The sequence below is a fragment of the Mobula hypostoma genome, chromosome 10 (genome assembly GCF_963921235.1).
Source record: "Mobula hypostoma chromosome 10, sMobHyp1.1, whole genome shotgun sequence".
NCBI lineage: Eukaryota > Metazoa > Chordata > Chondrichthyes > Myliobatiformes > Myliobatidae > Mobula > Mobula hypostoma.
This window is the reverse complement of record NC_086106.1, coordinates 35,378,149-35,392,851: the sequence shown is the minus strand read 5'-3', so window position 1 is coordinate 35,392,851 and position 14,703 is coordinate 35,378,149. Positions and strand designations below refer to the sequence as shown.

The following is a 14,703-nucleotide window of genomic DNA, read 5'->3' as shown; positions in this document are numbered from 1 at the left end:
ACAGCACAGGAAAGGGTCCTTCTATTCTGTTGATCCATGCTAAACAAAATGCTTCATCCAAGCTAGTCCAGTGATCTCCCTCCTGGAATTTAATCCTGCAGACATGGCAAGTGCTACACCTGCCCCTACACCTCCTCACTCACCACCATTTACAGCCTCAAACAATCCTTGTAGGTGAGGCAAAGCTTCACCCATCAATCAAAATCACCTACTGTATAAAGCGTAGTCTTCTCTACATCAGAGATGCAGATTCAGGGACAGCTTTGTTGAGAATCTTTGCCCTATCTGCAGCAAAAGGCAAGATCTCCCAGTGGCTACCCATTTCAATTCAACTTCCCATTCTGGGGCCAAACACAGGATGGCGGAACAATTCATATCTGAGTATTCTCCAACCTGATGGAACACACAAGTTTTCCAATTTCTGGTAATTTCTCCCAACTCCCCCCCCCATTTCCCACTCACCTTTTCTCTTCTCATTGGTCCATTACGGCCCTCTGGTTCCCTCCTCCTCCCCTTTCTCCTATGGTCCACTGGCCTCTCCTATTAGATTCCTTCTTTTTTAGCCCTTTACCTATTCCACCTATCCCCTGCCAGCCTCTTCCTTAATTCCCCCTTCCTCACCCACCCACCTTGCCCCTAACTTGGTCCCACCTATCACCTGCCAACTTGTACTCCTTCCTCTCCCCCTACCTTATTATTTTGGACTTGCTTACCACACCCCCACCCCTATTCCCACTTTCCCTTTCAGCCCTGATTAAGGGTCTCGGACAGAGAAGTCAACTCCCTGCATAATTACTGCCTGATTTGCTGAGTTCTTCCACTATTTTGTGTATGTTGCCCACTTTTAATTTCACCGATCATTTTTTTCTCCATACTTTTCCGAGCTTTCTGTAGCACAACACTCTTGTCAGCTGACGTAAATTCCCATTCCCTGTCCTCTGCACCCAGCCGTCCGAGGGGGCTCTCACTTCTCGTAGTTTTCTTTGTGGATGTATGCTTAGCGTGATCTTTTGAGTCTCTTTAAATAGTCCCCGATATTTAGTTGTTACTTTCTCTCGCATCTGCGTTAAGAAGCAATATTTTGTGTCGCAACAACTTAACAAAAACTCTCCTCTCCGGCGCTGGACACCGTTCCACCACAACGAAGGGCAAACCCTAACCCGCTCGAACAACCCAAGCCACCAGAACGGCGGCTCGAGACCCACGCCCGCCCTCACACCCGATTGGTGCAGAAGGCAGGGGCCGCTGGGTCGGCTGATGCCATGCGAGCTCCCTATTGGTTCTCGCCTGAGTGACATCGGGCGGCGGCGCGCAGGCCCGAGACGGTTGACGGTTCGCTGGCGGAGTGGGCTCCCTCCGTTTCCGGTCGGTGGCCCAGAGCAGCAAGGAGCCGGAGGGGGGCGGGGGCGATCGCAGGGCGGGGCTAGGCGCAGACGTGGGGCGCGGTCCGCTGTCGGAAGTCAGCGTTGGACGCTAGTGGACAAAGAAAGCTGTGCTGTGGGACCGCCACCGAACAGGTAACGAGGATCTGCGGGCATGTCCGAACTGTCTGGCCGTTATCCGTATAGTCTGCGAGGTTTCGGATTCGTAGCCGGCTGTAGGCGATGGCGGCTGGTAGGTGGTTTGGGATGTAGGAACAGACGGGTTCTGGGGGATGGGGGCAACTTAGTCGCCATGTTTGAGCAGGACGGGCGGCAAGCAGCACGGGGCATGCGCATCGCCATCTTACTCCGGTCACAATGAGAGGCGGGACGCTGAAATCCCGCCTCCCTCACAACTTTCTCCTGTTTACTGGGCAATGAGAGCAACTAACTCGAGGATCATCCAGAGATCACAAGAGCAGACTGCTCTGCCTTAACTAAGAAACTGGAGAGGGTTGCGGGCACACTCAGCATATCCATGCAGTCTGGCTACAGTTCTCATTGCCTCAGCAATAAAGATCACGCGCAAAGATCTGGAGCAACTCAACTGATCAGGCAGCATCTATTGGAGGGAAATGAGTAGTCGAAGTTTCAGGCAGAGAGCCTTCAGCATGAACAGCCAACTGCAATCTCTCTTCTGTCAACATAAATAAAAGACCCCAGAATATTTTCCCCCTCTCATTGGGCACAAGATCCATAAGCCTAGAAGTATGTACCACTGTACTGCAGGACATTTCACTGTTGTAAAGCTATTGATAGGTCCCTTAGTATGTTAAGTATTTTTGACCTCACAATCTACCTCATTGTGACCTTGTCTGCTTTGCTCAGCACTTTATCTGTAACTGCAATACTTCATTCTGCATTCTATTTTTGATTTCTGTTGTATCATCTAAATGGATGGCATGTGACAATAATAAACCAATTTACCAATTGGCCCCTGGCCTGCCCCAGCATTTAGTGTGATCATGGCTGGTCTCTGCTGTCCTCAATTCTTGGTTCTTGATCCTCCAAAATATTCCACATGGAATTTAAACTGGAGGTGTCAGAGGGTGGAGTTAAGAAGGAGATTTTTGAAGAAGAAAAGCTACCTAAAATTTAATTGGGTTTGGTTGTGTGACTATGGTAGGATGAAGATTATTCCATGCTTTAATTGTGCGGGGGAAAAATGAATTGCTGTACACATCTGATTTGGTAGTATTTCAAATTGAATTGAGTGCCCTTGTCTGCACCTAATAGGTTTGGGTTTGAGCAACACACATCAAAGTTGCTGGTGAACGCAGCAGGCCAGGCAGCATCTCTAGGAAGAGGTACAGTCGACGTTTCAGGCCGAGACCCTTTGTCAGGGCTAACTGAAGGAAGAGTTAGTAAGAGATTTGAAAGTGTGAGGATGTGGGATTGGTAGTCTATGTCGAGCTGACCATTTAACACTTTGTAAAAACAGGTCAGGCGGTGTGCTTCATGTCTGTCTTGGAGAGAGTTCCAGTTTAATGAACTTAAAAGTTGAATAACACTCGCTTCTTTCTCATAGGTATTTGTGACAAATCGGGCTGCCTGTCTTTGGACTCGCTCGATGGAAGTAGTGTTTTTGTTTGTGTATGGGACCCATGCAGCAACTGCATATTCCAAATGTGACCTAACAAGGGTGAGGTACAACTTCTCCTTGACTGAAGTTGAACAGTGATGAAAATTGTGTCTCAAGAGATGTAGGATTCCTGTTGCATTCACTGTTGCATGATGCGCCTGACTATTCCAGCGTAGATCATTCTGGATTTTGATACCAAGGTACTTGATCTGTTTGGTTTCTTCAAAGGTGACACCCAGGATTTTGTATGTTACTGCTAAGTTCAAAGTAAATTTATTGTCAAACTGCATATATGTCACCATACACAACCCTGAGATTCATTTTCTTGCAGGTATACTCAATAAATCCATAATGAAAGAATAACCATAATCGAATCAGTGTAAGACCACACCAACTCAGGCGTTCAATGTGTGCAAAAGGCAACAATCTGTGCAAAGACAAAAAGAAAGAAATAGTAATAAATGTCGAGAACATGACATGAAGAATGCTTTAAAGTGATTGTGGGATATTTCAATGATGGGGCAGTGATGATGATGTGATGAAAGCTGAGTGAACTTGATGTCCTCTGGTTCAAAAGGCTGATGGCTGATGGTTGAGGGGTAATAACTGTTGTTGAACCTGATGCTCCTGTACCACCTAATGGCAGTTGCGAGAAGAGAGCATGTCCTGGGTGGTGGGGGTCCCTGATGATGGATGCCGCTTTCCTGTGACAACGTTTTGTAAGGATGTGCTCAATGGTGGGGAGGCCTTTACCCATGATGGATTGGGCTGCTTTTTGTAGGATTTTCTGTCAATAACTGTTGACAGAAACTATTTAAATATATCTGGTTATCTGGCCTCCACGACCCTCGGGTATACTGCTCTCACAGGGACGGAATTTCTGCAACCTGCAGTTTTAAATTACTAATCTCTTCTCCAGGGCCCTGAACAGCCTTCTTGGTGAGACAAGCATACACATGCATCTCCTAGGTCTTGTTTATTGTGTCTGGTGTTCCTGGTGTGGCCTCCTCTATTGACTAAGTGATTACCTTGCTGAGCACTTGTGCTCCATGCACCGTGGCCACCTCGGTCTCCCACTTGCTAGCCAATTTAATTTTCCTCATTCTGACATTGACATGTCTGTCCTTGGCCAGTTCCACTGCCAGGGTGAAGCTATATACAAACTAGAGGAACAACACGTCATATTCTGCCTGGGTAGTCTGCAACACAATGGCATAAACATTGAATTCTCCAATTTCAAGTAATTGGCTCCCCCTCTCCCTTGTCTCTTTCCTCCTGATCTACCCGATTTTACCTATGCTTACCCCATTCATCCAGCACCCTGTTCTCTTCCCCCTCCTCCACCACTCCATCGGCCCATCACCCATATGCATCAGGTTTTCAGCATCTGCAGGTTAATTTTGTCTCTTTATTACTATTTGGATACTGTTTCGTGCCTAGTTGAATGGAACTGATTTCACTGGGAGGTTGATAGTCAGTTGTTGTAGGTAGGCTGCCTTTCCAGAGTGCTTAGAGTGAGATGCTTAATGTTTCTTGATCGGTAACTGCCAAAGTGACCTGTGAATTGAAGTGTTTCAGTTTTACTGTCATTCCACACTGTCTAATTTTACTCTTTTGAAGAATTCTTCTAACATTTTTTGTTTGCTGATCTCAAAGTCACATTAAGTGTTTTTGCATTGATAACATTTGCTACTTGTGTTCGTTTTCTTACCTTACAAGTATATATATGCACGGATGCAATGAAAATCTCATTTGCATCAGCATCACAAACACATAGCATCAAATAAGTAGCATTTCCAAGAAAAACAGATGTAAATTATAGAGGATTTTTTCAAGGAAGAACACAATTAGAACAAAATCATCCATTTGAAAGTGATCGAAGTGGTCATAGTGCTGCTGTACTGAGATGGTAATTGGATTTGTATAGGTTGGTTCAAGATGGCCTTCTTCTATCATCATGTTCAAGTGTTTTTTATTGCCATAAGGTGCTGCTGATAGGGTTTGGATATGGGTCCATGTATGATGGCTTGGTGAGTGGCCCTTTACCCACTGGATCTGTGCCATTGTTTTGAAAGAACTTTTACACTCGCCTTACTTGTGTGCTCTTTCCTACAGTGCTTCAATACCACTTTAGAGAGTTATTCTCCTCTTGCACTGTTAAAACCACCTTTTTCATCCAATGCATTTCAGTTTGACTTATATTTTTACCTGAGGTGTGTGCTTTCAGCTTTAACCTGCCTCTTTAGCCTTATTAATTTGCAGATGTGCTTTCTCATCCTTGTTGTTTTGGTAGTTTACAGGTCTAAAGTACTGACCAGTTTTCAAAACTATAGACAATAGGTGCAGGAGTAGGCCATTCGGCCCTTTGAGCCAGCACCACCATTCACTGTGATCATGGCTGATCATCCACTATCAGTATCCAGTTCCTGCCTTATCCCCATAACCTTTGATTCCACTATCTTTAAGAGCTCTATCCATCTCTTTTTTGAAAGCATCCAGAGACTTGGCCTCCACAGCCTTCTGGGGCAGAGCATTCCATATATCCACCACTCTCTGTGTGAAAAAGTTTTCCCTCAACTCCGTTCTAAATGGCCTACCCCTAATTCTTAAACTGTGGCCTCTGGTTCTGGACTCACCCATCAGTGGGAACATGCTTCTTGCCTGCAGCGTGTCCAATCCCTTAATAATTTTATATGTTTCAATAAGTTCCCCTCTCAGCCTTCTAAATTCCAGAGTATACAAGCCCAGTCGCTCCAATCTTTCGACATATGACAGTCCCGCCATCCCGGGAATTAACTACATTCAGACTTGGACTTAATATTCCAGTTATAGCAAAGATTTATAAAGATGTTGTATAAGTTACATCTTTACAGTTTGTGCCTCCGTTTTATAAAGTCAAAGATTCCACGCAAACATTACCATTTTGTGTTTCTGGTGTTAGTGTATGAAAATCAACAGGTTTCTGACATCCCGTCTTTGGAATGACTTCAGACTTGTACAGAGATTGGATTTAGGACTTAGTGCTGCAAACGTGATTCTATGATGCTTCGCTGTCTCCATGTTCAATATTACAAGATGCAAAACATTCCGGAGGGCGAAGGTAAACAACCACACTCCATGTTATATATAGAAAAGAGGTTGGGTTCTGCAGGTAGATTTTAGAACACTGATTAAGAAGCAAAGCCTGATCTGTGAATACCTGCCAATACTTGCCAAAGATTAAAGATATCGAATAAATATTCTGATAATCCACCACAGTTGTTTCAAAATCATGGTAGTTCCTTCTCTCCACTTCATGCTCCACACCCTGAGCTCTTATGGTTGAGTTAGTGTATAATTTGGAATAACCTCCAGCAGTCCAGAATGTCTTCCAATCCAGCATCTCCATAATCCTGACTGTGCCAGATAAGTGAGTTTTTACTGATGCATAAATGTACGGGTGACTGGAGAGAGGTACTAGGATAGAAAGCTTTAGATTCCTGCCATTGGGACCTGTACTGGGGAAGGTGGGATATGTACAGGCAGGTGCATGACACTTCAAAAGAACTGGAACCAAGATCCTTCTAAGCAAGTTTAACAGTTTGTTAATGCTTTGAGAAGAGCTTCAACTTGATTTATGGAGATGCTGAGCAAAGACTCTGGGGAAATTGAAGTGGAAAGCAACAAAAAGGTTAATGACAGCATTGCGTGGCACAGTAACGTAGCGAGTTGAGTGTGGCCTCGCAGCTCTGGTGACCTGAGCTTCACTGCTACCAGTGTCAAAATTTTCTCATTCTCCCTTTGACTGAATGAGTTTCCTCAGGGTTCTATGATTTCCTCCCACATCCCAAAGACAGTGATTGTACTTTAATTGACCATTTGAAAATGCCCTGTTATATGGGGGAGTTGATGGGAATATGGTGAGAATAAAATGGGATTAGTGCTGATTGATGCTTATCATTCTGTGTGAACACAGTTGGCCTTGTGGCCTTGTTCCACAATGTATAATTCAGGTAATTTAAAGACTTGGTAGTTAAAGGAGTTTGCGAGCAATATAGCGAACAGGTAGAGAAATTGAGGATACTGGTGGAATTTAAAACCCCTGATGGCAGGATTTTTGGTTGAGAATAGAGAGGGATATAAACAGAGGTGGTGGTGGCATCGTAGATTGAAGAAGCAAACATGCACAACGTGGAAACAGGCCCTTTGACTTCACTCATTCGTACAGACTGATTTACCAAACTAAGCCAGTCTTATTTGCCTCCATTTTGCTAAAATTCCTCTTGATCCTTCATATCCACATTCCTGACCAAATTCCTTTTTGAATTATACCTGTCACTACAACTTTCTCGGATAGCTAATTCGATATACTCAGCAGCCTCTGTGTGAAAAATGTAGCCCCTTATGCTCCTTTTAAATATTTCCCCTCTCACTTTAAACCTTGTCCCTCTAGTTTTGGATTCCATGGGGAGTAGGGTTTGGTTGTGAGAAGGAATGATAGTTTAGTAGGATCATCCCGAAGAAGAGTCTTGGTCCAAAACGTTGACTGTTTGTTCATTTCCATGGATACTGCCTGACCTGCTAAGTTCCTTCAGCATTTTGTCTATGTTGCTTTGGATTTCCAGTATCTGCAGAATTTCTGTGTTTATCAAATATCTGTGTTGACTGGATTGGAAAACAGCAAACTGGCAATCATAGTGGAAGGTGTTTACTATAAACTTCTGAATAGTCCAACAGTGATTGAAGAACCAAACTGTAAGCAAATGTGTGGCATGTAAAAAAACATGAGTCGAAACATTACTATGTATCAGGCTCAACATGGTTGGGGATGCAGAATATAGTTTTATGAATATGTAATAGATATAGTTTAATGAATATGTCATAGCTGACAATTGCTCTTTGTTATTGAAGGCTGTTTCCACAGGATTCCAAAAAGCTTAAAACTTGGTCCCATACTTAATGTAGCATATACTAAATGAATATAGGAGGAATGATAAAAGTTTACAAATGACAGCATTGTCTTGATAAAAAAAAACAATTACAATAATTGATCTGGATATAAAGTGCTGACATTGTAGTTGATTTCTAGAACTGTTTATATTGCATTTTAGTGATTTGTTCAGCAATGCTTTTTGGCTCTGATGTAGGTCAGGATCCAGATCTGGACCTTGATTGAGCACAGATCCTTAAACTATGCCATGATTTGTTGGTCAGGTTTTATAGTTTTATGATGTGTAAATAATCGAAAGTTCTCAACTGTCGTTTCCTGCAAGATATCTGAATAGATTTCGTATGTGAGACATAAACATATAAATCAGATATTCTAGATAAAGGAAGCCCTTATTACATCTTTGCTACTTTCCCAAAGTGTGACATAGGAGAGGAGTCAATGAGTGCTAGAGGGGTGAAGGGAGGGAGCTGCTATTCCTTCTGACAATATCAGTTATTAACACTCCTGAGAGGAGTACAAAACACAGCTAATGTAACTGTTTCCTTTTTCTTCCTATGGGCCTTTGATCGAGGCAGAGCGAAACAATGGATCCTGAGAGGCCACCGGAAACTGTCGGTTTGAACACCAGAGAGAGTGAAGAAGATCCAAAGAAGCTTGCAGGTTCTGAGGAGTTACCGCCAGCACCAGCAGAGCCCGAGTCAGAGTCTGTGGATATCAAAGAAGATAAGGAGGGACAGAACAGTACAAAGGAAGATGAAAGACAACCATCGCAGCCGCAGACCAGGTAAGCAGCTGCTGTAAGTTTTTATCAGTACTTTGAATGTTATGATTCTACAAGTGGTTAGATGGGGAAGCGGTATGTATTCAAGTTTAAGTTTAATTTTAATTCAACCACATATGAATGTAGCCAAGCAAAACAGCGTTCCTCTGGGGCCAAAGTGCGAAACACATTACGAACAGCACGTAGCACAATGCAAATAGCACATTTGTCTTTTGGATTTTAGAAAAATACACAGTCATTTAAAAAAAAACAAATATAGCCCAAGCCCCTAAGTGGCATAACTATAAATTAATGGTTTCAGTGTGGGCCATATGGTCCACTCGGGATCATGCCAGATTTTGTAGGGGCCACAAATATAAAAATAAACAAGAAACTGGGGAGTTTCTGAATGTGCCATAAGTTGACTGTTTTAATAATAAAATATTACTAAATATATAAATCAAAAAGAAATGAATAAATGTAATTTAATTAGAACTCTGAATAAAATGAATGGGAAAGCATGCTAGATAATGCAAATGAGGCAGCAATACAGCTTAGCCTGTGTGGGGGGTGTGCAGCACATCAATCATCATCCCTGCTTCTGCTTGACCACGCACAGTTCACCGTTCATACCTACAGGGTGACCCGTGAGCCCTGCTCCACATCCACTCCCCAGTTACGATTATACAGTGAGCAGGTGGGCGTGACCTACCAGGCTGTTCTTCACCAGCGAGTGATTATAATTACTTTCTGGTAGCTAATTACGTGTTAATAGGGAACTATCCACATCTAATTCCAATTGAAAGACTGTCAGAAGCTGCCAGGTTTTACATATCAAAACCCTTATCAGAGGGAGATCAGTATGGAAAGTCTGGTATGGGCAGTCTTCTGGTAATCTAATTATAACGGTTATAAGTATTATAAACGAATTGAATATTGGGTGGACTGTCGGCAGCAAGGCCAATCAGCAAATATGCAGCAGGAGGCTGATTCTGCCTTCCACTAACCTGTGCGTGTTATAATACTTACAAAACGTGACATGAAGGCTGCAGTTACTTCTAGAAGCAGCAAAACTCCAGAGAGGTGAGAACACAGAGTCTATCACTACATCACTATCTACCACTACAACTTTCATTAAATCCCTGATATTTTGAAAGGAAGTTCAATTCACTTTTCTTGGTGAGTACACGCTCTTTATTGCCACACAGAATTTCCATTATAATTACATTTAAAAAAATATGACATGTATCTAAGAACTGCCTAAAGAGCTTGTTTCACTTTTACATGTATATTCAATCAATTTGGGGGACAAACTTCTTACCTTGTTGTTGTGCAGCTAGTTGTTTTTCCATATCATCTGACATTTCATCAATACTCATTAATACAATTATTTGCTCATGGAGATGGCTTGAATAGTTTTATATGCGCTCTGATTCATAACGGTAGAAATTATAGCAGAAACTGCAGGCAGAAAGTATTGTGCAACTGATGGTTCCACTTTGATGGTAGGAAAATCCAGAGTATTCATCGCTCATTTAAAAAAATGCTATACCTGACGTTTTTTTGCATACGCTGTGTCATCGACGGTCAGCATTTGTTTGCAAAAAAAATTGGGAGGACGTTTGCATAACGCCCTGCTGCTCTAATAATGGCTGTCAACTTTGTTGAATCAATTGCATTTCAAGATTGCCTTTTTTCAACAACTTTGTGAAGAAATCGAAGAAGATTTTGAACAGCTACTAATGCATACAGATTCGGTCGTTGTCAAAAGGTAATTGTCTTTGTTGCTTTCTTTCACTTTGGGATAGTAAGTGATAAACAGCTTGGAGAACAAATTGTCACTGACATATTTTACCTATCACATATATTTGAAAAAACTGATGTTATTAAACAGCTACAAGGAAAAAAACTGCGAAGACAGAGGATTGAGAAGTTTTGAAAAGCTTACAAAAGGAAACTAAGAAGGTCAGTAAAAGGAAAAAGATTAACTATGAAAGGAAGCTAGTAAATAATATCAAAGAGGATACTAAAAGCTTTTTCAAGTATATAAAGAGTAAAAGATAGGTGAGAGTAGATATAGGACCGATAGAAAATGATGCTGGAGAAATTGTAATGGGAGATAAGGAGATGGCGGAGGAACTGAACGAGTATTTTGCACCAGCCTTCACTGAGGAAGACATCAGCAGTACACCGGACTCTCAAAGGTGGCAGGGAAGGGAAGTGTGCGCAGTCACAATTACGACAGAGAAAGTACTCAGGAAGCTGAATAGTCTAAAGATAGATAAATCTCCTGGACCAGATGGAATGCACCCTTGTGTTCTGAAGGAAGTAGCTGTGGAGATTGCGGAGGCATTAGCGATGATCTTTCAGAAGTTGATAGATTCTGACATGGTTCCAGAGGACTAGAAGATTGCAAATGTCACTCCGCTATTTAAGAAGCGGCAAGGAAGCAAAAAGGAAATTATAGACCTGTTAGCTTGACATCGGTGGTTGGGAAGTTGTTGGAGTCGATTGTCAAGGCTGAGGTTACAGAGTACCTGGAGGCATATGACAAGATAGGCAGAACTCAGCATGGATTCCTGAAAGGAAAATCCTGCCTGACAAACCTATTACAATTTTTTGAGGAAATTACAGGTAGGCTGGACAAGGGAGATGCAGTGGATGTTGTATATTTGGATTTTCGGAAGGCCTTTGACAAGGTGCCACACATGATGCTACTTAACAAGATAAGGGCCCATGGAATTATAGGAAAGTTACATATGTGGATACAGCGTTGGCTGATTGGCAGGAAACAGAAAGTGGGAATAAAGGGATCCTATTCTGGTTGGCTGCCGGTTACCAGTGGTGTTCCACAGGGGTCCGTGTTGGGGCCGCTTCTTTTTACATTGTACATCAACGATTTGGATTATGGAATAGATGGCTTTGTGGCTAAAGTTTGCTGATGATACGAAGGTAGGTGGAGGGGCTGGTAGTGCTGAGGAAACAGAGAGTCTGCCGAGAGACTTGGATAGATTGGAAGAATGGGCAAAGAAGTGGCAAATGAAATACAATGTTGGAAAGTGTATGGTTATGCACTTTGGCAGAAGAAATAAACAGGCAGACTATTATTTAAAAGGGGAAAAAATTCAAAGTTCTGAGATGCAACGGGACTTGGGAGTCCTCATACAGGTCCTCTTAAGGTTAACCTCCAGGTTGAGTCGGTGGTGAAGAAGGCGAATGCAATGTTGGCATTCATTTCTAGAGGAATGGAGTATCGGAGCAGGGATGTGATGCTGAGGCTCTATAAGGCGCTGGTGAGACCTCACTTGGAGTACTGTGGGCAGTTTTGGTCTCCTTATTTAAGAAAGGATGTGCTGATGTTGGAGAGGGTACAGAGAAGATTCACTAGAATGATTCGGGGAATGAGAGGGTTAACATATGAGGAACATTTGTCCACTCTTGGACTGTATTCCTTGGAGCTTAGAAGAATGAGGGGAGACCTCATAGAAACATTTAGAATGTTGAAAGGCATGGACAGAGTTGATGTGGCAAAGTTGTTTCCCATGATGGGGGAGTCTAGTACGAGAGGGCATGACTTAAGGATTGAAGGGCGCCCATTCAGAACAGAAATGCGAAGAAATTTTAGTCAGAGGGTGGTGAATCTATGGAATTTATTGCCACAGGCAGCAGTGGAGGCCAAGTCATTGGGTATAGGGTTAAGGCAGTGATTGATAGGTATCTGAGTAGCCAGGGCATCAAAGGTTATGGTGAGAAGGTGGGGGAGTGGGACTAAATGGGAGAATGGATCAGCTCATGATAAAATGGCAGAGCAGACTCAATGGGCCGAATGGCCAACTTCTGCTCCTTTGTCTTATGGTCTTATCATGCAAAGAGGCTGTTACCACTTTCCTTGGGAAAACTCAAACTTTTCAGCAGCAATGTTGGACATCGTGAATTTCAGACCATGAGATGTAGAAGCAGAATGAGACCATTTGGCCCATTGAGTCTTCTCCGCCACTTCATCATGTCTGATTCATTTCCCCCTCTCAACCCCAATCTCCTACCTCCTCCCCGTATCCCTTCATGACCTGACTAATCAAGAATCTATCAACCTCTGCCTTAAATATACTCAAAGCTTCCATAGCTGCTGTGGCAACAAATTCCGCAGATTCACCAGTCTCTGCCTAAAGAACTTCCTCCTCATCTCTGTTCTAAGAAGATGACCCTCTATTCTGAGGCTGTATCCTCTGATCTTAGACTCACCCGCCACAGGAAACATCCTTTTCACATCTACTCTGTTGAGGCCTTTCAACATTTGATAGGTATCAATGAGGTCACCCCTTATTCTTCTGAATTCCAGTGAGTAGAGCCCCAGAGCTCTCATATGTCAAGCCTTTTGAATCCCGGAATCATTGTCATGAATCTCCTTTGAACCCTCTCCACTGTCAGCACATACTTTATGAGACCAGGGGCCCAAAGCTGCTCACAATGCTCCATGTGAGGCCTCACCAGTGCTTTATAAAGCCTCAATCCTTGCTTTTTCATTCTAGATCTCTTGAAATGAATGTAAACATCACATTTGTCTTCCTTGCCACTCCCTCAACCTGTAAATGAAACTTCAAGGACTCCTGCACAAGGACTTCCAAGTCCCTTTGCTTCTCAGTTTTTTGACATTTCGCTCCATTTTGAAAAGAGTCTAATACAATTTTCTTCTCTGGCCACTCTTAGAATAGAATTGCAAGGTGATGATCTGAAAGTATACCTTTATCATTTGAAACAACTGCACACTGATATGGAATTTCGGTTCCGAGAGTTTCTGGAGATTCCTTTTCCAGATTGGGTGGTTGTTCCATTTGGAGTGGATGTGAATGATGGTAACAGCACATTGCAGGAATGTCTTACTGAGTGGTATAACAGCTCAAGTAAAATCAAATGCAGCAATCAATGTTTCTGGATACTAGTGATATTCAAAATAAGTTTTCACAGCTCTGGGAGAAAGCAAAGTTGTTTTTAATTGGATTTTCCACCTCTTATCAGAATTAGACTTAATATCACTGGCATATGTTGTAAAACTACGGCAGAGGTACAGTGAAATAGATGATAAATATGGAGAAAAACGGCAGCATTAAATGTATATTCGTGTGTGTGTGTGTGTGTGTGTGTGTGTGTGTGTGTGTGTGTGTGTGTTTGTATGTATGTGTGCGTGTAGAAGTTTAGAAGTGTTTTAGTTGACAAATCAAATCTCCTCAAACTCCAAATAAAAGATAGCCGCTGTGTTGCCACGTTTATTGCTGCATCAATATTTTGCATCCAGGTTGGAATCTAGAGAATATTGATACCCAGGAGCTTGAAATTGCTCACTCTCTCCTCTTCTCTCATCTCTCATCTCAATTGCTCATCTCTCTCTGAGGATTGGTTTGTGTTCCCTTGTCTTACCCTTTCTGATGTCCACACTCAGCTCTTTGGTCTTGCTGACATTGAGTGTAAGGCTCCTTCACACTCAACTAATTGGTATTCCTCACTCCAGTATGCCCTTTCATCACCTTCTAAGATTTTGCTAACAATGGTTGTATCATCAGCAAATTTATACAGTGTAATATTTCAAAGTTGGCCAACAACACTAAAGTGGGTGGGGTTGTGCATTGTGACGAGGTTTAGGAGGTGCTTCAAGGCTGCTTAAACATTATGAGTTGGGGCAAAACTCGTTAAATGCAGTATAATTTTATTTTCATTTTTCTACTTATTTAGAAATGCAGCACAGATCAGGCGTTTCCAGTCCAATGAGCAATACTGCCCGGCAACCCACTTATTTAACCCTAGTATAATCACAGAACAGTTTACAATGACCAATTAACCTACAAACCAGTTCTTTTGGACTGTGGGAGGAAGCTGGAGCACCCTAAGGAGACATAAATATTCATGGGGAATATGCAAATGTCTTACAGACAGCAGCTGGAATTGAAGCTGGGTCACTGGTTCTGAAAGGTTTATGCTAACTGTTGCCGCCCATGCTGTCCTATTGTGTTTATGT

General features: G+C 42.6%; 1 protein-coding gene across 3 annotated transcripts in view; it reads left to right on the top strand.

The window, feature by feature from the left end:
- The first annotated feature begins 1,391 nt into the window (after positions 1-1,391).
- LOC134352833 (zinc finger protein OZF-like) overlaps positions 1,392-14,703 on the top strand; it is a 33,769-nt gene continuing 20,457 nt past the window's right edge. Inside the window, exons 1-4 of one of the 3 annotated variants that reach the window (XM_063060325.1) lie at positions 1,431-1,517; positions 2,950-3,203; positions 5,945-6,103; positions 8,509-8,717. In XM_063060325.1, coding sequence (XP_062916395.1) covers positions 6,062-6,103; positions 8,509-8,717 — 251 coding nt within the window. In that variant the 5' untranslated portion in view covers positions 1,431-1,517; positions 2,950-3,203; positions 5,945-6,061. Of the gene's footprint in view, positions 1,518-2,949; positions 3,204-5,944; positions 6,104-8,508; positions 8,718-14,703 lie in introns of all 3 variants that reach the window. The other 2 variants (XM_063060327.1, XM_063060326.1) reach the window with 2 other exon arrangements.